At 33.6% G+C, this 21982-nt stretch overlaps 1 protein-coding gene across 4 annotated transcripts in view; it reads left to right on the top strand.

Annotated features, from left to right (window-relative positions):
- Positions 1–21982, top strand: part of LOC123705726 (ras GTPase-activating protein raskol) — a 114401-nt gene that overhangs the window by 44456 nt on the left and 47963 nt on the right. For 3 of the 4 annotated variants that reach the window (XM_045654705.1, XM_045654700.1, XM_045654701.1), the window contains one exon: positions 3433–3619. In XM_045654705.1, coding sequence (XP_045510661.1) covers positions 3433–3619 — 187 coding nt within the window. Of the gene's footprint in view, positions 1–3432; positions 3620–7682; positions 7837–20518; positions 20712–21982 lie in introns of those variants that run through there. The other variant, XM_045654711.1, reaches the window with a different exon arrangement.

The following is a 21982-nucleotide window of genomic DNA, read 5'->3' as shown; positions in this document are numbered from 1 at the left end:
CATTTCATATAGGGAAATATGGATTGGATGGACTAGGATTACAATTTAATGTCTTATTACATGTAACTTTAACTTAACTTTCATAAAACAGAGACAAGAAAACAGACGTGTTACGAAAATATTAAACATCAAAGTCGTAAGAAAAACCTACGGTGTTTATTTATATCGTTAGTTCATAAGCAGGTGCAACGATTATATAATACTCGTTTAATAAGGTTAATAGGTATATTATATATGGACCCTATTGCTGGTTGAGAGCCATCTTCGGTTTCAGACACACAATACTATGCGGTGGTGTTTTGTAATTACTGTTTGCTTCGTAGAATTTTAATAAACTTCAACAGCTGTCCTCATTCTCGCTTGTAACTTTTCCGAGAATGATGGAAACTTATGCTTCCCCTATGTTTACAAAGTACGTGGAAACTGATGAATTTTTGTATTAAATTTATTTGCCAGAATTATAAGCTCTATCAAATTTTTAAACTGGATTAAATTCCTGTATTACATTTATGTATGCAGAAATTGTGTAAGTGGTAAATAGTGAAGAAAAAAACGATAAGTTAGACTGAATATTATATTTAATAGTTGTGAATAAAGCTTAAAATTTGCTTCTACCTATTATGTTAAATGTAAAGTTTAGCGTGTTGAACGCTATGTATATTATCTACGATGAAATGTTTATAATATAAAAGTTACATTACTTTTTGTATAACCAGTTTTGTTGCTCCACTTTTCTCAGCGCTAATTGTATCGCGGTTATTTATAGCGCATAATTAGGATAACAGACTTTACCATATTGTAGCAATTAAGCGTCCTGACCTCAATGTGGGCCTGTAATATTGTGCTGACATCACTCGGATATATGATACGAGTAATATCCATTGTTGTGGCACCGTCTGCTAACTTCTTATTGCGTTAAGGACCGATTAGAGAAATGCATACTGCATTCTGCATAGTATGCCATGTCCTTGTTTGTGGGATAATCGTAAAAATCTTGCAGAATATGTTTTCTTTAAGTATTATACTTTTATATTAAGTGTTCGGATGCATCGATCTGCAATTGCAATTCACTGATAACTTTTCAATTTCATTTTGAATCTAGATTTTTCGTTAAAGAGAATATGATTTTCTACGCCGCGATTCAATCTTTTTAATGTAGCCCAAAACGAAAATGAAATATCAAGTAGATTTTAAAGAGAGTGGTAAAGGTAGATCTAATGGTTTTATATATTCAAATAAATAGTACCTTTATTTACTAAATATAAGAGTAAATATTTCAAGTAATAAAACCGCGTCCTCTTAATTTAAAACAGAATAAATGTCATTTTAGTTTATATTACTTCCTCATATAATGCATACATACACTATATGAATTATGAACTAACAGGGTAAGCTATGAATAAACTTATAAGTATAATTGCGTTTTATGGTCGTGTTCTGTTTTAACGCAGAACAAAAAGATAATGGTCGTTTAAAATAAAAAGGGAACGATCCATAACATAACATGTAATAACATAAAAGGGAATCGGAGTGCATTCTGTTCATGGCTTTCTCTATATTTATCGCTTTCTATTAGTGGACAGTGTCTGCATGTTTGTTTGTCTGTTCCCACTAGTTTGACGATACAATTAGGTCATTGTAAATTGTCCGATGCGGTCATACATGTAACATGTAAAAGTGTTTTTATTGCGGGCTCGCATGACTGAATTGTGTTTTAAAAATTATATGAATCATGACCGTGTTATGATGATTTAGTGATTTACAGCCAAATTGTGGACACAATTGCTGTAGTTTATTGTTCGCGGTTAATAGCCTGTGTGCCATGGCGGTAATGGTGTTCCTATTTTTATCTTCCAAAGAGATAGCTAGTGTTCAAATCCAGATAAAATGCAATATTCAATGATCACAATTGCATATACATTTTGTATTATTTATATCATTTTGTATCAATGTCATATTTTAAGAGGAGTTACAAACTGATATACGCTATGGATAGGTATATGTTTGTTCGGAAAATTAACCAAATTTCTGTTAAATACAAGTAACATTTACGGTGCTAACATATTTATTTATAGTCGAACCACTTATGGGCGATAAACACAAGCATTAATTCAAATTACTCAATTGCGATCATATCGCAAGGAAACATCATTTATATAAGTCTAAGACCAGCTTAAATACTTAATCTCTGATATGATAGAGCTAATAACTCAAGCATTGCGTCGATTGAAATAATTCAGGCCATAATGGAAAGGTTTTCAAAGGACGTGGGAACTGAAATAAGTCTTTATTTTGTATTTTATATCCTAAAAAAAATCTCTCCCCCTTTATCCTGTAGAAGTTTATTAAAATCAAAAAGCAGAAGGAATATGCAATTTTAAACGCCTATTAAATATTGAGTAACATGCAATGATTGTTAATGAATCTGCCAAAACATTGTAATCCATACAAATTTATATACACGACTGTGCCTTCAACTTCATACTGTTTACATGAACGATAGTAAGAATATTCAAAGCTGTCTCAATAGAAAATATTTAAAAATCCTCAATAATTACAGTTGAGTCATTTAAGCACTACCACGATATAACATAACATTTATATTGGATAACATATGTAATGTTTCATAATAAATCGTGATGCGAGTAATTGTATAGCTTTTGTCACACTTCAGGTATGTTGTTTCTATTGTTTTTGTAATGGTCTTTATCGTAAAGGTCGCATGTTCTGGATTCCATAAGAGCAATTATCATTTCCAGGTGAAGGCTGTCCGAGATGAGTTAGAAATTGGTAATTTCCGTACTAATGGTAATAAGTACCTAATGTGGTTTTAGTTTCGTAATATGTATCATTAGAGAACGCATTTTGAGTTTCATTCACGATATTTTTGTATGAAAAATAGAAGGCTTTTAAATAAACTGAACTAGAATTATACGTGTATTTTTAATTGTCACGAGTAGGTACTACTTATAGGTATACATTTTTTCATGATGCAAAGCGTAATAACAAAATATATAAAAAAAGACGTGTGTCACTCGGGGACTGCCACGGTAAAGCTATTGCATCATGCATGCTATGCCTTCAAGCCACACCTCCGCCCGTCGGAGTGGGGAGCGTGAGGTTTTTTCGTTACGGAATTTCTCGATTCGGTTCCCGCGCTCAAGGCCCGCGATAGAAGCTATGCAATAGCTTAAAATAAAGTCTAATATTTTAACCAAAATATCTTAAACAATGAAAAGTTAATTAAATAATACCACAAGAATTAATATTAACGAGAACATTTTTCAGCACGCCTAAATTAAGTGTGCGTGCGGTATGCAGAATTCTAAAATCATAAATGTAATTCTTTTTCTAGCCCTACCATATATTATGTTCATAAAAATCTTTAGTAATAATTATAATAATTATTTTATATTTACTTATTGTTTTCAGGCTTCCAATAACAACGGTGAATATACGACACGGAGTTTACCGCGAGTACGGATAGATGGCGGGACTCAAGCCGGTAACCCTGGGGTTAGACTTCGTTGTTGGGCCGCACCACCGTCCATCACAGAAGAAGAAGCAGAAGACGAAGTGGAAGATGATGCTGTATCATTGAGAGCGCTTCCTGTTCAAGGCAAGTAAATAATATTATAAGGCAAAAAAAGCAAGACAAAAGTTTTAGTACAGCGCCATCTATCGTCGAGTAGTGTTAACTGAATATGTAACCATTTCATTTTAATGTATCTTATCGTCCATAGACGGCGCTGGCATTTTTAATATCATCTATTTGCCGGTAGATGTCACTGATAAATATGTTATGCGTATGTTACTAGTCTCTACTAGATGGCGCTTAACACAATCTCCATTTCCATGATAAGACTTCATTAAGTTATCAAACAAAATAACATGTGATGATATAACATAATTACTTTAATGATGCTTGCTGTTGTTATCTAATAGTGAAAAGATGCTAGTAATATAAAAGTATACGTTGCATATTTAACACATCGTTTGCGTTGAATTTTAATAATAAATTAAATAGCTCTCTTTTTACGTGCTTTTTACAGAATATGAACAAGTTTAATGTTCTGTTTTATTGTTTTGCTTTGATGTTATACTTTTTTGTTGACTGCACTTGTTTGTTTGTAGTCAATGGCCTCCAAAGAATAAGCGAAAAAATATGATAAACTTTATCGTGTATTATACACATTGCTGAACAATATTTTTATTATATTTTTTTCATACATGCTTTACTTTAAATTATAAAAGCCTAACTGTTTACCCCGACTTCGCCCCGGTTTACCAAACAAGGTTTTTTTACTTTTGTTAATTACATATTATCCTTAATCAAGCGGACACAAATCCATAAAACTATGCAGGTATATCACTACAAGCTGTACTAACTTACTGTTTCGCTTCAGTACACAATGTCCATTCATGTACTATGTTTTCCGTCCGGCTAAAACGGACAATTAGTACAAGTTCGTTTTTAATTGACATCGCTCCCTTCTCCAGTTCACTACAAACAATGTAACACAGACGTAAAGAGTTAAACCATTTCTTTTTCACTCGGCTGAGTTTAATGGATAATTTCTGCTGTAAAAACGTAGAACAATCAAGTGAAACGTGGACCGTGTGCCAAAAAGATGACGAAAATGTTAACAATGTGTGCTGTCTGGCTTTTGTTTTGACCAGAGTGTGCTGATTGGATGCATGCTTATTTTTTTAACAATTTTCATTAACGTTTTCTTTGTAGTTGCAAGGCTGTAACAAACGAATTTTCTAAAAAATAAAGAAATGTTTTAGCTCAATCAAAGCGGTTCTAATGGTTGAATTCAAGTAATGAGTGTAAAAGCCAAGATTTTAAATGACGATTTTTTACGCGATCCGTGTCTCTTATCCCCTTGGTCAGTGCAGTCACAGAGGATCGATTAGCGTCTCGGAAATAGAAGACGTTACTGGCGAAGCGAGGAATAGGCATTTCTAATTTTGTACGGTGCAAGTTTTTGTCGTCCTCAATGCGTTTATATTTTTGTGGTTCATTGAGAGCTTTGGTATGTTGAAATTTGTCTGGGTGCACTTTGTAGATCTTTTAACGTCATCGGAGAATTAAGATATTCAGATACCTGCATTTTATGATTTTAAATTAATACATATTCAGTGTCGTTTGGTTAGTTTGTTCAGAATTGTTGAGAAAGCGCGATATTCAAACTCAAACTCAAACATTTATTTATTCAATTAGACTTCTTCCAGAAGCACTTTTGAATCGTCATTACATTCTTTAAATTTACCACCGATTCGGAAAGCAGTATCTATGGAGAAGAACCGGCAAGAAACTCCATAGTTGACAAGTAGTTGATATTTTTCATCAAGTCATATTTTTCATTACTTAATTATTTTGTGGGGTAGGTTTTCATTACCAATAATTTTCCGGGAATACCATTGTCACATTGACGCAAACAGTCAGACTAAGGTGTTGGCTTACGCGTTCCAGCGAACAAAGCTCTCTGACCTGAATACTAATTTATTATGTGGTTAGGAAATATTGTCATACGAATATTTGGCTACTATTGTTACTGATATGGCGACTGGAGGTCAGTCGTCCAAATGTCCGTTATATTAGAAATTCTATACGACTGATGTTTTTCCGATCAAAGGACGTATCCGAGTTGATTTAATTTTTTATTTCAAAATTAAAGGTTACCTATTTTTTATACTTTATAAGAATGATATAGCCGCACTGTAGATACGAGATAAAATAAACGATACTCTCATATTATGTTTATGGAATAAAGTTCGTAAGGATATGTATCGTTAGTTAATAATAAGATCGATGAATCACAGAACAGTTGGATACAAAATAAGGAAGAAAATTCAAACAATTAATTAGGAATGGGAAACAATAACATCAGTGTTCTGGTTTAATTGTTTTCTTTGTAGAGTTGATAGAAACTAAACCAGCCGCAATAACGCATAACCCAGTATTGTAGTTTTTATGACTAAAACAATGAGTAAGCTCTTACTCAAAACTTCTAACTTCTTAAACTACATGTAAGTTATCTTTTTGAACAGGTTTTAGATGAAGTAAAGTTCACATGTACGACTAGGTACTAGATGGGATTTAATTTTTTTAGCAACAAACAGAACATAATATAGAAAACACGTAGAAACATAAAGATAAATCTATACATCAGAAAGTCATCGATTTCAACACAAGAACACAACCTTAAAATTCACCCAAACTGCAAGTTAAAATTCATAGCGCGCCGTCCAAGGCAATTTTTTCGCCTCGTTATGCAATAAGAAAATTCTCGATTAATCAATATTAAAAATGTCAAGAGTTTCTTTACTCAGTTACGTACTTGACATGGTCGTAGGTTGCCTTTAAAGGAGTGTACTTGCCACGACCAGCGCTATTGAACTTTCTTGCCCCTATAAGTTAACGCTTGGTTACCCAGTTTGTGTTTAAAAGTTTTACGAATTTTGAACTACATTTCGAGTTGAATGCGGGTACACATTTAATGAGACTCTCGTTGGATTTTACAATTTTTATCCTGGAGATAAATTTAATTATGTTTCATTAATAACAGCGAATCCAATCAAGTAATGAATTGGGACAGAATGGATGATCCTTGTTGAACATAATAAATCACGCTCTAGTTGATTCGTCCTAAATTGATATTGTATTATTTAGTATAGATATTTTTTTATTTCATATCTCGGTATTCTGTATTCCACGATTTCACGTCGTTATAACTTTGAATAGAATTGTTACCCAGAGAAAGCACAAGCTGCTTTGAGTATTTCTTTTTTATCTTATAAATTTTTACGTGTTGAAGTCCTATTGTATTTATGAACAAATTTAAAAAATAAAAAACAATATTATCTGGTATCAATCGTTAGCTATGGTGTTCAATGGCTTGAGGAAGCTCGTTGAAGATCTAAAGAAATATAGAGCAAAGTACATATAAAAATTCACACTTTTTATATTAAAAAATATGATGAAAACGCCAAAAAACATTCAGATTATATCGTGTCAGCAATCCGCAACAGATCACGGAGGGCTAAATAGACTGAGTCAGCGTTTTCAATATTCATGCAGTGCATACGATACGTACGGTCTGTACGCGCCGCTGCCGGCTCTACTGTCTATTGTCTTTACTAATGTTCCGATAGGGTTGCTACGTACTCATACATTTTTAATGCAACGAAGCGAATCTATAGCTTAGCGATCGTGTAGTATATTTTAGTTTTGAATTTCACTATCTTCTAATTCTAAATATTATATCGGTATTGCTTAACGCAGTCAATATTCAATTACTGCGTGTATCTTATTAACTCTAATGCCATTAAGCTATCGGTATTAATATTTGTCTTCGAACATAGTACATTATTAATGTATGACGTTAAGTAAAAGTGAGCGTACACAGCGGAAATTATCATTTATATAAAATATTATCTTTGCTTTTTTCAACGTTAGCATTAAATATCTATTAAATAGATACAAGAGGACACCACGCGTAGTTTTATCAATGAAGATATCAGCGCCAGTTAAGACGCACTACCGAACATAATAGACGTCGTGTTCACATTAACAACACGATCTGAATGTTAATTATTAATAAGCGGAAAATAACATGCAATTAAACATTTGACGCCCCTGCATTTCTCCGCCAGTCGCGATGCGAGCGGCGCAGAGTCAGTGCGTTACGTCGCTTCCGACTCGCCACACATCGATTTTAAATCGGAGTATTCGGAATCGGGATCTAATCGATGTTTAGTTAAATTGTTTGCGCACACGTTGCTTTTCCTAAAAGTGTTACGAGGTGCGTGACAATTGCGAGGTGAAAAGTAGGTGTGTTGTGATCGTGATATCAGCTGTTTGTTGTGCAAGCTTTTCTGGTTACATGTAAACAAAAAGCTTTAACGGGATTATTTTATTTCACATCAAAATTACTCCTTCAAAGCAAATTACTGTAAAAAGCAATGTTCCTTAGATGAGTAGAGGTATACTCGAATGCACGCGGTAATTACTTATTAATTATTATATATAATACAATTATTATTGCGAATTATTTCAATTGAATAATATGAATTGTTGTAATAAGTTGAGAAATACTTTTTATAAATTATTTATTTTGATATGACACGCACCGTCTAAGTTACGTCTATATTAGAAAACAATTAACGATTAAGAGCTTATTAAATATTACTCATGAATCTTATCTTCATTAAATTTATTATTAAGTACTTTAGTCTACTTCTACAACTATCAATATTAATTAATTATTTAATATTTAACGAATTTCGTTTCGGGAAACCCGCAATCATCATCTCAATTTTACATTTATACCCGAATTTTTCAACTTTTTTACTAAACATTATCGTTTGTCGCCAGTACATTTAGAAATATTCAAAGATAACCGCATATTGTATGCTTTAGATAGCAAAAGTTGGTCACAGCTGAGTTGCAACCAGGCTATGATGCTGCAACCCGGAGCTATTTAATTTCCATTTAGACACGGATTTGAAGAAAAAACTCATTAATACTGCTGGTAAAAAGATTAATCAAGCGATAAAATCGAAGTCAAGATTGTTTACAAGCGATTTTAAGGTTAATGCTGAAGTTTTTGTTTTATTTTGCGCGAAATCGATTTAATTTCATGGGTACGTTAGTAAACGAGGTTTATGTATAAGTAGATTCATTCTTGAATTATATGAATTGGAAAATGGAGAAAATTCAATTAACAATTATTTTTTACTTACCAACTTCAACATTAGGTAGAGCCTTTTCGTTTAAGTTAATCAGAAATCAAACTTTATTTTTCCGATTAATAAATTAATAACTAAGTAAGAATAGTAAAACCTTAAACGTACATTTTGTTACGTCAGACAAGACAATATACATGTAATAAGATCGTTCCCTCATTACCTGGACATTCACTTGGGGACTTCACGCTCCAAACCCACCTTACAAGAGAATACTTTTAGACCACTAACACCATAGTAAAAAGTGTTACTATGCTAACACATTGTGTACAATTAGTGAACAATTCGCGCTCAAAATAGCACCTTTCATCATAACATCCGTTTGATATCATAATGTAAGTAGGCGTTGATGGCGCGCGAATGCACTATGCGTTCATTTTAAAATAATTTACAAGAAAATGACTAATTTATATTTGTTTGTATTACTTAAAATTAATTGAATAATAATTAGTTCGAAGGGTAATTGAATGAATAATGAATTTAAGAATTCTATCTGAACAGAATTATTATTGTTACATATTAAACTTCCTGATACTGTTATGAGCTTACTATAATGTTTAAATACAAAAACAAAATTATTAAAAAACAACAACATCAACATATACTCTTGATATGAAATTAGGGCACTCCAGCTTACGGGATATGTAAATCCGTTATCTACGTTCGTTTTCGCGTATAAAACTGTATCAGCAATTTCGCACATTAGTTATGCAATAGGATCTTTGACCATTGCATAAAATGCCGTGTTCTAAGCCGTTTCGAAGGCTCGCTATTGTTTTGGAGATACTGTTATACACATTTCCTGTGATTGGTGATGCAATGGATCAATTTGTTCCGAACATAATGTGAACCGATGGACGGTATGGGCGCTCCGCGGTGCGATCACGCGAAACGATTGTTAACTTTCTGTTCTCTCCAAAGATGGATCTTAGAATGCAGCTGTTTACGCATCGCCCATATTCCGTCAAGCTTCTATAACTATTTACATACTTACCTACAAAATTTTCTTTTGCTCTGTTCATGTACTAAGTCTTTCTATGTAGGTAAGCACTTAGTCTTTGAGTAGTGAAATTTCCTTATAGATTGGATTTTTCAGTGAATCATAAACGATTGTTTGAATTCTATATTTAATGTCTTCAGTATTGACCAAGGAAAATCAATTTTAGATTTTGTTAGGAATTCCCTCACTTCTGTTAATAACTTGTTAACGTTATACCACAGATATTACAATTATATATTATAACATATTATGGTTTTACGTATAAATGGTATATTTAGAAACTTATATTTATCATTATGACGAATTACTATTACCTAATCAGAAACAGATATGTGTTTCAGAAAGCACATTAATTCAACTTTATAAATTTTGTAGGTTCAATCTTTGTTTACATATTTAAAATTATACGAGTTACGACTATATTATGCACGATTAGGTAACTGAATGAACATGAAAAGAAATGGAATTCCATTTACATAATCGAGTTTATAGTAAAGACGACACACGGGGTCAAATATATCAAGATAAGATCACCTGAGAGAAACTGGCGAAAGTTGATTTGCGGCCGCAATATGTATGAGAATTTGATGAGAATTATGGTAATTGAGATCGTTTTCCAATAGATTGCGTAATTGAGTTTGTCGATGTATGACATTAATTCAGTATGACATGTGCACCTCGTTCGAGTGACATAATAGAAGCCAATTAAATTGATCGAACATGATTGACACTGAAAAAATTGTTAGCAAATGTTAGTATGTATATATATTAGTATCTTAATTAGTATGTAATAAATATTATACATTGTTTTTGTAATGAAGCATAAACGATTATTGAACGTTTTCTAGTGATTATGAAAATTTCTTGTGGCATTGGCAACTAGTTTAATATTTATGATGATAACTATTGAAGATAGAGCATAACAAGATTTAGTCCTTTAATGCAATGTAGCCAATTAAATAGTTATAGCATTCATTTCATTCAATAAAAAGCAATAAAAATAAAGGATTGTATTATTATACAACGCAAAGCCCGCTTATAAAATGCATTTACTGTTTGCAAAAATAGCGTTCTAACACAAAATCGGTCTCGTATTTCTAGTGACCTTCGCGCAATGCGAAATTTCATCTAAGAAAAATATTAAATTCCTTGTAACTCTACCGTGGAATTAAATTTAAACGGAATCAAATATTCTTCTTTGACTGATTTGTTTTTATTGGCACCAAAGCGACGTCTCGCCGTCGTTTTCTTTTCCTGTTTTCATCTCATGCCCTTGTACTATGTGAGTTCCACTTTCTTGGTTGGTATGTTTCATGGAAAAGAAAAACTGACTTAAATGATACAGGATGTGCTATTTATTTTATTCCATGTACTGCGGTACGATTATAGTGTGAAATGCCGCAGTTTAGCTCGTTGCAATTAATGCCTGTAAAATTTGTCTGCATTGCATATATTGTGCAGTGGAAATGCACCAGAGAGAGACACAAATCTGATAAAATATACGAGGCGTGTTAACTTAATGGTCGTTGGGGTGCGCAGGGGGCGAGGGCTGTTTAGCTTTTCGCTTCAAATTGGGAATTTGCGTACTCTATAGATAGGTACGGTTTGTGATGAAATTTAAAGAGCTAAATTGAATTTGGTATTTTATAAGTATAACTTATAATTGGTTGCTTGTGGGTTTCATTCTAAGGTTTAATTTTTATCATCATCTTGCGGAATATTTAAGCCTTTTTTAAATTAAATTGATAATTGATATTAATTTCAAGCCATATATTTCAAAGAGATAGTTTTATACATAAATAGCCATTAATTTTAAACAGATTTAGTTATAACTATTTACCTATGTAAACCAAAGAGTAGCAACTTAATTCTATCTCTACGTTCATAAATTATAGAGATATGAAAATGTTCCATGAATTATACCACAATTATCTTTAGCTAGTCTTGAATTTCCGATAAATTCTACATAAAAATTAAAAATTAATAAAAAATACTAAGATGATTTATTAAAATTTTCTCGTCTCTGCCTATGTAATGCAGTGCACTAATTAAATAGGGTGAGGTGACGGATGCGATGGGTAGCGGCTGTAAATTGTAAGCTCAGCTCATTTTACCCTCCGTTTGGAGGCAAAGGGGAGCCCTGAATTCATTAGGTATCATCCGTAACGCCTGAGGGGCGACCTAGGAAATTCCCCTTTAGTACGTTAGGGTGCCTGAATCCATTAAAGAACGATGGATTCGGATAAACACAAAAGGTTCATTATATACTTGAATGGGCATTTAAAGTCATTCATGTTTATATAAGTGCAGTGATTTAAATGTAGACGACAGTCGCGTACTTATGTCGCGTTTTAATGGTACATTTCGGGGTTTGTTTTTGACAAATGTATCCCACCAAAAACATTTTCATGTAAAATGTTGCCAAGACGAGCCCATATGACTCGCACTGTCAAAAAGTTATCAGATCTCATGTAGAGCCAAGCTTCTAACACTACACGCCCTAACTCTACAAGGCCTAACTTCACAAACTCTACACCTTAGTCAAAATATGTGGCTTGGCCATTTCGCTACATTCACATCGGCGTAAGGTGAAAATTAATTCACTGTTCATTACTTTTGTGTTATACAATAGTTCTTGTAGTAACGAACGGCCAAGCCACATATTTTGACTAAGGTGTAGAGTTTGTGAAGTTAGGCCTTGTAGAGTTAGGGCGTGTAGTGTTAGAAGCTTGGCTCTACATGAGATCTGATAACTTTTTGACAGTGCGAGTCATATGGGCTCGTCTTGTCAACATTTTACATGAAAATGTTTTTGGTGGGATTTCATTTCTTTTTGTAAGTTGTTTGTAACAAAATTTTATATGTCGATTAAATTTTCTTTTTTTTAAACAAGGAGTACCTATACATATATATATCTAGGGGAACCAAGTTTTAGATTATTAGATTAGAGCTCTAGCGTCATCAAAATTTAATTTAAAATTACAGCTCTCATACAAACTCCCATCCCCTAGTTTAAGGGGTTGGGGGATGAAAGTTACAAGTTTTATAATTTTTTTGTTGTTTGTGTGCTAAAACTAGCTTACATACAAAATTTCAGCTTTCTAGGACATTAGGAAATACCTTAAGAATTTTGATGATCATCAGTGAGTCAGTGACGAAATTAGCGTTTTTTAGATATAAATAAAATCTGAAGTATAAAAGCTAATGTAATTAAAACTTAATATGTTCAATAAGTCCGCTATTGACAATATATCTCGAAAATTTTGTTGATCTAGCATAATCCAAACCCAAGTTATGAGGGTTCAAAAAAACGTCGAAGCGCTTCGAGAAAAGGTAGGTAGTGCCCGTGCGCTTCGCTTGTTCGCTTGGATCGTCTTGGCGATGATGAGATAGAAAATGCCTGTAAATAATTAAAAGAATGACATGAAATAGGAAATTAAAATCAAGAATTATTTATAAATACTATCCGATTCTGGAAAATATCTCGTAATTGATAAAGTAATTCTTATTCAAATCGAATCAAATGTTAGAAAGAAACAAATGACCTGTCTCATCAATTGATTCTTTTGTAATTACATTTTCAGTGTCTTTAATGAAGCGTCTGATTAAGCGTTGTATTCTAATTAAATTATCTCATTGAGATTTACATTGCAACGTTAATTAATTTAATAATGCTAAGCGACCGCAGTCAGATAAAGCACAAGGTCACCTTGGACAATAACAGCGGTGTTGGTGTTATGTATCGTCTTGCAAGCTTCCTTATACAGTAATAAAATACGGACTGCTTTAAAAACTGTGTGTATTGATTTATTCGTTTGGGATGAGTTAAACTAAAAAGGTGATAACGGTAGATGTGAATATTTAATTATTGATATGATTTTTTTTAACTGTGGAATACGAGCTTAATAATTGGAATTAGCGCTTGAAATCAACCTTAAAAATATTATCCTGATAATCACCACACCCATAAAATAGATCTTATCAGAAATTAAGGTAATTTTGGCGTAGATTATATTAGTTAATGTTACCTAATTCTATGCAAAATCAGTCGGTAATAAAACTTAAAAAAGAGAAAAGAGTACAAAAGCTTTTATTAAATCTCACCTGCTCAATAGTGGTTTGTGGGAAATGAAATCTTTTTAAATTAACATTTTTTTAAGTGAAAGGAGCATAAATCTTACTTTTGCATCTCAAACAGAACTTGAAATTTTAAAATTGAATTTGAATTTGAAATTCTTTCGTTTAAAAATTAATAGATGTTATGCGGATGACAGCACTTGTGACACGAACTATGCCGGCCAAGCAAAAACCTCTCTGGAACTAACAAACCAGCATCGAAACGAGCTTGTGTCGAACATTGAGCATACTCTCGAGGAAATTTCTGCGTGGGGCCAATCCAATCTTGTCGACTTCAACCCAGCGAAGACACAGGTCTGCGCATTTACAACCAAGAAAAGTCCCTTTGTCGTACCACTTACCTTCCAGAACAGTCCCCTGACTATCAAACCAAGCATCAGCATTCTCGGCGTCGAGATTACGTCTGACGTGCAGTTCCGTGGATTTTTGGAGGACAAAGCCAAGATTGCTTCGAAGAAGTTAGGGGTGCTCGCCAGGGCGAGACGGTACTTCACACCCGCTCACCTGTTGCAACTTTATAAGGCTCAAGTCCGGCCCCATATGGAGTACTGCTCGCACCTCTGGGCCGGAGCACCCCAATACCAGCTCCTACCATTAGACCGCGTTCAGCGTCGAGCAATCCGCATCATTGACGACACCGAGATTGCCAAATCGCTTGATCCTTTGTCGCTGCGGAGAGACGTCTCGTCTCTCTGTGTTTTCTATAAAATCTATAATGGGGAATGTTCCGAGGAACTCTTCGACCTGATTCCAGCTGCCGGTTTCCACAACCGCACATCCCGTCTCAAACTTAAGTATCATCCTCATCATCTGGATGCATGGCGATCTAGTACAGTGCGATTCACCCGGCATTTTTTGCCAAGAACAACATCGTTGTGGAACGAACTACCATCTGAGGTGTTTCCAAGCGTCTTCGACAAGGAAATCTTCAAAAAAAGGGCATATAAACATCTTAAAGGCCGGCAACACATTCGCGGTGCTCCTGACAACGCGAATGCCAATGGGCGGCGGGCTTCACTTTCCATCAGGTGACCCGCCTGCTCGCTTGCCCGCTTAAATATAAAAAAAAAAAAAAAAAAAAAAAAATTGTATTAATTTATCCATAAATAATTTATTTCTTTCTATGCATTTACGTATTCCCTTTAACTGCGGTATAATAACTGCACTAGTAAAGCATTTAATTGATTTTAATTGTTGTTTACATGTAATTATTATTCATTGAAACTTCATAAAGTAAACAAATTTGAATATGTTTGATTTGCGTTTATAAGTACATACCATGGTACGATAAGGATCGTTATAATGGTTTTTTGTTTTCGCTTATTGTCATACATATCATGTGTTATACAAGGTCTTCACATCCCATATGACCTATATGTACTTATTTAATGCCCATTATATGTTACGACGTGCTCAGAAAACTTATACTGTAGAGTTGTTAGATAATTCTTAATACATAACTAAAATAATACCCGTATATTATAGTTAGAGTATGATAATAAGATTATAACTTTTAAATAGATGTAGATTGCGATGTTGGTTGACAAAACTTAAATATAACTTCTTCTAGGAACCTTATACTTTGCACATTTCAATTTGAAATGTACATTTTGCATGTCGATGCAGAGCGTTTGTAAATTGATATCAACAAGGACAATCATCTAAAAATTTTGGACGAATGTAAAAAATTATTTTGTTGTCTTTGTTGTCAATACAAAAAGCCAATGCTTTATCAATACAAAATGAACGATTCAATGATGTACGTTTTATCACGCAAAATGTTTTATGTATGGGTGTGGTGTTTAACAATTCGGATTGTATTTATAAAATTTAACGAATTTTAACCAAGGACGACGTCTTCGTTCGACGTAAATAACAAAATATAATGTTGGGTTATTATAAACATGCCGTACTGAGACTCAGATAAAATGTATATATGAAAATGATGTAAGTAAATGCGTCAATCTAGCGCATCCGTTCGTCCGGTGTTAGGTTTCTATTCACAATGAACTGTGTAAGCCTTATTAATAGTTTATGGAATACGCCATTAAAGTTTTGGTAATGATGTAAACAATGACCTGGCACCGCGCCACCTACCGGTAGCAAGTGATTTTTATTGATGAGCAATGCTTTGTGATTACTTTTGTGACTTCCTAGAGGATACGTAAACATGTTTTATAAACTGGTATTATGTAGAGCCGAGAATAAGTAACGTATTTATAATTTCTGACAGTTTATGATGAACATATTATTTATGTATGTATTAGAGTTCCCTAGATGCAATGTTATAATTGCAGCAGTTGATAATTGATAATATCGATAATTTATATCAGTTGATATTATTGTTTTGTAATGCTGCCCTTTGTCCTTCGTCGTACATCTCAGGAAATTATCAAATAATATCCCTGAAAAGTATCATTTTTCATCAGTTCTATACTAATAGTAGTATTTATATTTCTGCCTAACTAACGATAACAATGCATCCACAATCTTACAACGCATATCAATTTGACATGTCATACAAAAAAGCCTCTAGTAGAGGCCCTCTACTAGTGCATTCGACTTGTACTTCTTTGTATTGTAAGAATAGAGCCAATACGATAATCGTGCAATCGTAACAGAGAACCTTCATACAAGCTATAAGATGAATTACCACGTGGGTGTGGTACTTAGACCCACGTGCAAATGAGGATGAGTAATGTTTAACGTGATTTCAAAAGATCAACGCGCATTTACGATGCCTTGTTTTAAATTAGGTGTGGAAGGTGATTGTGTTTTATTAATAATAGTGAGGTATACAATGTAGAGGCCACTATGTGTTTGTGTGTTTTGCAGTGATCAGTTTAGACAAGTTAATATTGCGTAGACTATGGAGCAATCCGTAATATGTTAGGAAATAAAGAGGTTCGTTTCAATCCTCATTCATTTTTCAACCATTCATTGTAGACATTGATAGTAAAAGTAAAAATAGACATTCAATAGATTTCTCTCGACCCGCATGCATTTTGCAACATCGCACCGGCGTAATCGACCGACCCGAAATAGTCAATTGAAATTCCGTAACAAATAGTTTCGGTACTTTAGTGTGGACGGGCAGTAATGTTAATAATAGTTATGACAAGCTTCCGGAGGTCACCTACCGGGTAGACGGCGGTTGAATCATTATTATTTATGCGATTGTCTTCGAGACCGTTAAGGCAGCGTGTGCTGGGTATGGCACGAAATTCTTCAAACAATAGATACCAATTATCGATATCGATAAAGATGACCGTGAAGCCTTTGTTTGTATAAGTAAAGATAACTTCACGACTCTCCATATAGATAACACAATTTGTTGCAATTCTTAATGTTATGCAATTGTTTTGATGCACCAATGCATTTTCAACGAAATTCTACACTTACCTAATTTGTTTTGATTCTTATGAAGCTTTAAGGTAAAAAAGCACTTGTAATTATTTTAAATTGCCGTGGTAACAAAACGTAGTGTCTGGTGAAAGTACAAACCTTAATGTGAAATTAATTAAGAAAAAATTGTTTGAGCAACTTGAAAAAAAATTAACTCGCTTAGAGTTCACATTATTGTAACGCAAAACAATAGCAATCACACGGACGTTATCATACATTTTGAGATTAAACAAATAAAAATAATTGCAACTATGATTTTCTCGCGATTGTGTGAGAAGTGCTTAATTTAAGGGAACCATTTGTCTTTAAGAAATAGAAAAAAAAAAACTCGCAAATAAAAAAATTGATAACGATTTTCAAAAATTTAAGTGCGTACCTATCGTAAACAAAAATTCTTGTCTATGGGTTGAAATAGTTAACACTGCATTATTATAGTTCTTAAATACTCTTATGGAGTTGAATAAAATTCAATCAACAATCCATTTCTGGATATTCTTAACGGTATCTAGAAGGCTGCAGGAAACAAATTTAAATTTGCAAAATTTTTATTTATTAAAGAACCATCAAAAAATTGCTAATAGTTTGTTCGTCTTTTCCAATAAATAATCTTATTTAATGATCATCATTCTATCTGGACACTACATCGGGTTGATAGCTGATAGGACTATCTCATAGAGAGACTATTCATTTCCTTTTAACTGGGTCTTTCAATCGTTCTTCAAGTTATTTGTACTGACAGTGGCTCGTTGCACGATCTATAATAGAATATTGACGATTGCATTGCCTTTGTGGCCAGTTTGCTTGATATAATGGGTGGTGAAATGTCATTACTGAATACTTAGTACTAGTTAAAGAGCAGATAACAAAATTAGATAAATCATATACAACATAATGTGTTCAATTCCCTTCCCTGTTTCTTGCATTGAACTATTTGATGGTTCGATGGAGCATATTTGTGCGCTACTGTCTCCTGAATTAAAGTACCGTATAGTTAGATAGGGAGGCGAAGAGGGGAATTTTCTGTAATACTTGAGCGTGGCAGTTTAAGATATGAGAGATACCTTAGACCTAATAGAACAACCTTGTTAACTATTTAGCTCTATATGTAGTGACGCGCGCCTAGGATAGACGATCAGATTAGTAAAAAAAAATCGATAGTCTGAAAAACTCGAGCGCGTCAGATTAAGATATTGGGGGTTGATTTTAGTGTTTTAAGACTAAATTTAACTAATCTGACCATAAGTCCTTGACGCCGCCGAGTTATAGGGTCGCGAACTTGTAAAAAAAAAACGTTAATCCGGCATTCTCGAGCGCGATTGTTTTTATTTTTATTTTGAAGAATATAATCTAAAACTTACTAAAAGTACAAAATCTGCCGGTTTCCGCATGACCGGAAGTCTGGAGGAGCCATTTCATCTTCCGAAAAACGCGTTGCAGCATATAAGTCGCGAACTTTACTTTTTCCAAAAAAAAAGTTTAAATAAACAAAAAAGGTAATTTTATTTTACAAAAAAAGGTCTCTTTTCATTTTTGTCCAAAGTTAAAACTTTTTTTACTTGAAGCATCGTAAAAAGTCAAACTCCCGGTTTTTTGTGTATATCTCGAAAACTGAGGGAGTTAAGAAAAATTGATATGAAATAACGATGATTAAAAAAAAGAAACCCACAAACCTTTTTCGGTCAGATTAAGAGAACCCACCAACATTTTTGTCAGATTAAGAAAATATGCTTTCAGGATACCGAGATAAACCTCCCCTATGAAAATCTGACGCGCTCGAGTATTTCAAAAGGACTCTTTTTTTCTGCATTTTCAAAAATTCATCATAACTTATCGTCATGTCGTAATCGTCAGTTTTTTTAAGGGGAGCTTCCTTGGGGCCTACTTAACACCCCTTCCGAAAATCTGACGTGCTCGAGTAAATTTTTTTTTTTTTGCATTTTTGACGAATTTATATGCCTGGCCCCATTACGCAAACCGGCAGATTAGTATACCGTTGTTATCAGAGGGACTTGGGGCATACGTAGTATGAATATCTGACGCGCTCGAGAATGCCCAAGTAACTGTTTTTTTTTACATTTTTGAAAATCCGTACACGCCAAACCCACCGCTAAAATGGTTTTTACCATAGAAGCTTTTCTTTTCGAAATTATTTTCTCTTTCGATTTTGATAAGTCTCGACGACGCCGTTGAATTACGTCATTTAGCTACCTCGCCTCCCTATCTAAGTTTAATAAGATACGTTTTGACATTTAAAAAAATGCGAATTCGATCAAGGATCTAGGTTATTGAATCAATTAACTGAATTTAAGGTAACGGTATAATCTACATGAAACGATCTTTGCAAGAGAACCAGTATATTTTTCATGTAATTAAAAGTGGTTGTCCTGTTGAAGTAGCTATTATTAAGGGCTTACATCAGGTTTATAAACAGGCGATAAAGTCAGGCGTTATCACATATTTAGAGTTCGTAATAACAGTCACAAATGCACCTGTGATTTATTTTTAAAAGTGTCACGGACCGTTGTGACTTGTGGCCAATTTCACGGCTATATATGGGTTGCTTGAACTCCTTTATTTTATGTACTCACCACTAAGACATTTATAGTCGTAACGGGTTGTTGTTATTACGGATATAAACACACATTTTGGATAGTTCATAGGTACGTAGAGCACGCAATAAAAGTTTTAATTTGTGTTTTTTTATACGTTTATGAAACTTTCCCAGGAAATTTTGAAATTATAACCAGAAATAAGTAATGAACCGCAAATTTATGACACTAAAATTCGTTAATTATTACTTTTTTGGAAAACGTAGGAAATTATACATTTGCCCGTATATTTAAAAATATAGGTTTAAATTATTATTTTTGACGTGTAAATAATTCTCAAAAGTAAAACGTGGTTTGAAATTTTATCAATACATAGAACATATTATTTCTAACACTATTGTTGAGTGACTCCTGATGTGAGTAGTGTGTAGATGCAAGTACTGATATAGCAAGGGGCAGTGCCCCTATGTCCGATCAACGTCGCCTTGACTTACTTGACAACTGTCCATAATATACGACTTGCGCTTTAAGATTTTACGACTCTTTTTAAAGCGCGTCCGTCTCTTTTTAAACTCTATTTCGCATAAAAAATAAACAACTTCGAAAACGTTAAAGGTAATGATAATCATTAATCACGATCACAATACAATTATTAATATATTTGTGTATAAAGTGAAATAAAAGAAATGTAATGAGTCTACAAAGGAATAAAAAAACAAAGTTCAATATGTGGAAAGCCATTATTCAGAAGAGAAGAAAGTACACAGATGTTGATATATCTTGTGAGGACACTTACGCCGCCCTAGCGTCAATGCAGGGAGGCACTGCCGCGACACTACCGCCATCTCTTGATGCCCTTCGCGCATGTAAGTATTGCTTCTACTCGGCGATAGATGGCACTGTCAACTGAAACCACATTATTATTTTTGTTTAAATATGAGTAATTTAAAGGCACCGTTTTTTTATAATATTGAATTAAAAATTAATTTAATTTATTCAATGCGTCCTTTATATTTATATTATGTTAATATTGAGTTTTTTGTCTGTGATTTATCTGAAAAAATAATATTCAAAGAACAATTTGATAAAAACTCGAACAGTTATATTACTCGAACTTTCAATAATTTACCTTCGCTCACAGAATAGATAACAGTAAAATCATTTTTATGTGAAATTCGGTAAAGGTTGCGGGCAGCGTGTTCAATTTTTATTGTGAGAAAAACATGATTCATTCTATTGTGTTTATGAACCGAGCGTATCAAACGTCAAGTCGCCGCGGCCGCCCTCTAAATAAGGTTAATCTGCCTGACATTTTTGCTGAATTTACCTTCGTGACCCACGCACAAAGAACAGTAAGTACCTTCCTGAGATCGAGCCAATTGTCATTCAGAGATCGTGACTTTATTGTATTTTACTTGAGATTGAATTTGAATGATAAATGAGTTTATGAACTTCCTAAACGTAAAGAGTTCGTCAAGGCTTTGATAAAGTTCTAGTGGCATAAAATAATGGTTTTTAAATAAATCTTATCTGATCAATTCTCAGTAATATAATATATGTAGCAACATAAAGAACCTTATTCAGACGGATATATAAAATGGAAATACAGCTTACTCAAAATTTTCCGAAGCACAAGCAACGCGAATGCCTCGATTACAAAAGTGTGAGGAAGTGAAAAGTAATATAAGTCTAGTTCTGGACCACAATGTAACAACACAAAAAGCATCTCATTAGAGCCTGTTGAGTTATTCGAATACAATTGTCATTGTCTGAAACAAAAAGCGTGAAAGGACATCGCTCGTCCATATTGTACTACTATACTGTGACTATACTCTTTCAGGGATGACAATTTTTGGTGATCTAAATAGGAACAACTATTTTATGTTTACAATCATTTCTCGTACACATTGAAGTTGTTTTAACCAATGTTTTAATCTACAACGCAATTGTTATCTATCCATACTAATATTATAAATGCGAAAGTAACTCTGTCTGTCTGTCTGTTACTCAATCACGCCTTAACTACTGAACCAATTTGCATGAAATTTGGTATAGAGATATTTTGATACCCGAGAAAGGACATAGGATAGGTTTTATCCCGGAAATCCCACGGTAATGGGAACTATGCGGGTTTCCT

This window comes from Colias croceus, chromosome 2 (assembly GCF_905220415.1).
Source record: "Colias croceus chromosome 2, ilColCroc2.1".
Taxonomy (NCBI): Eukaryota; Metazoa; Arthropoda; class Insecta; order Lepidoptera; family Pieridae; genus Colias; species Colias croceus.
This window is presented reverse-complemented; position numbering and strand designations above follow the sequence as displayed.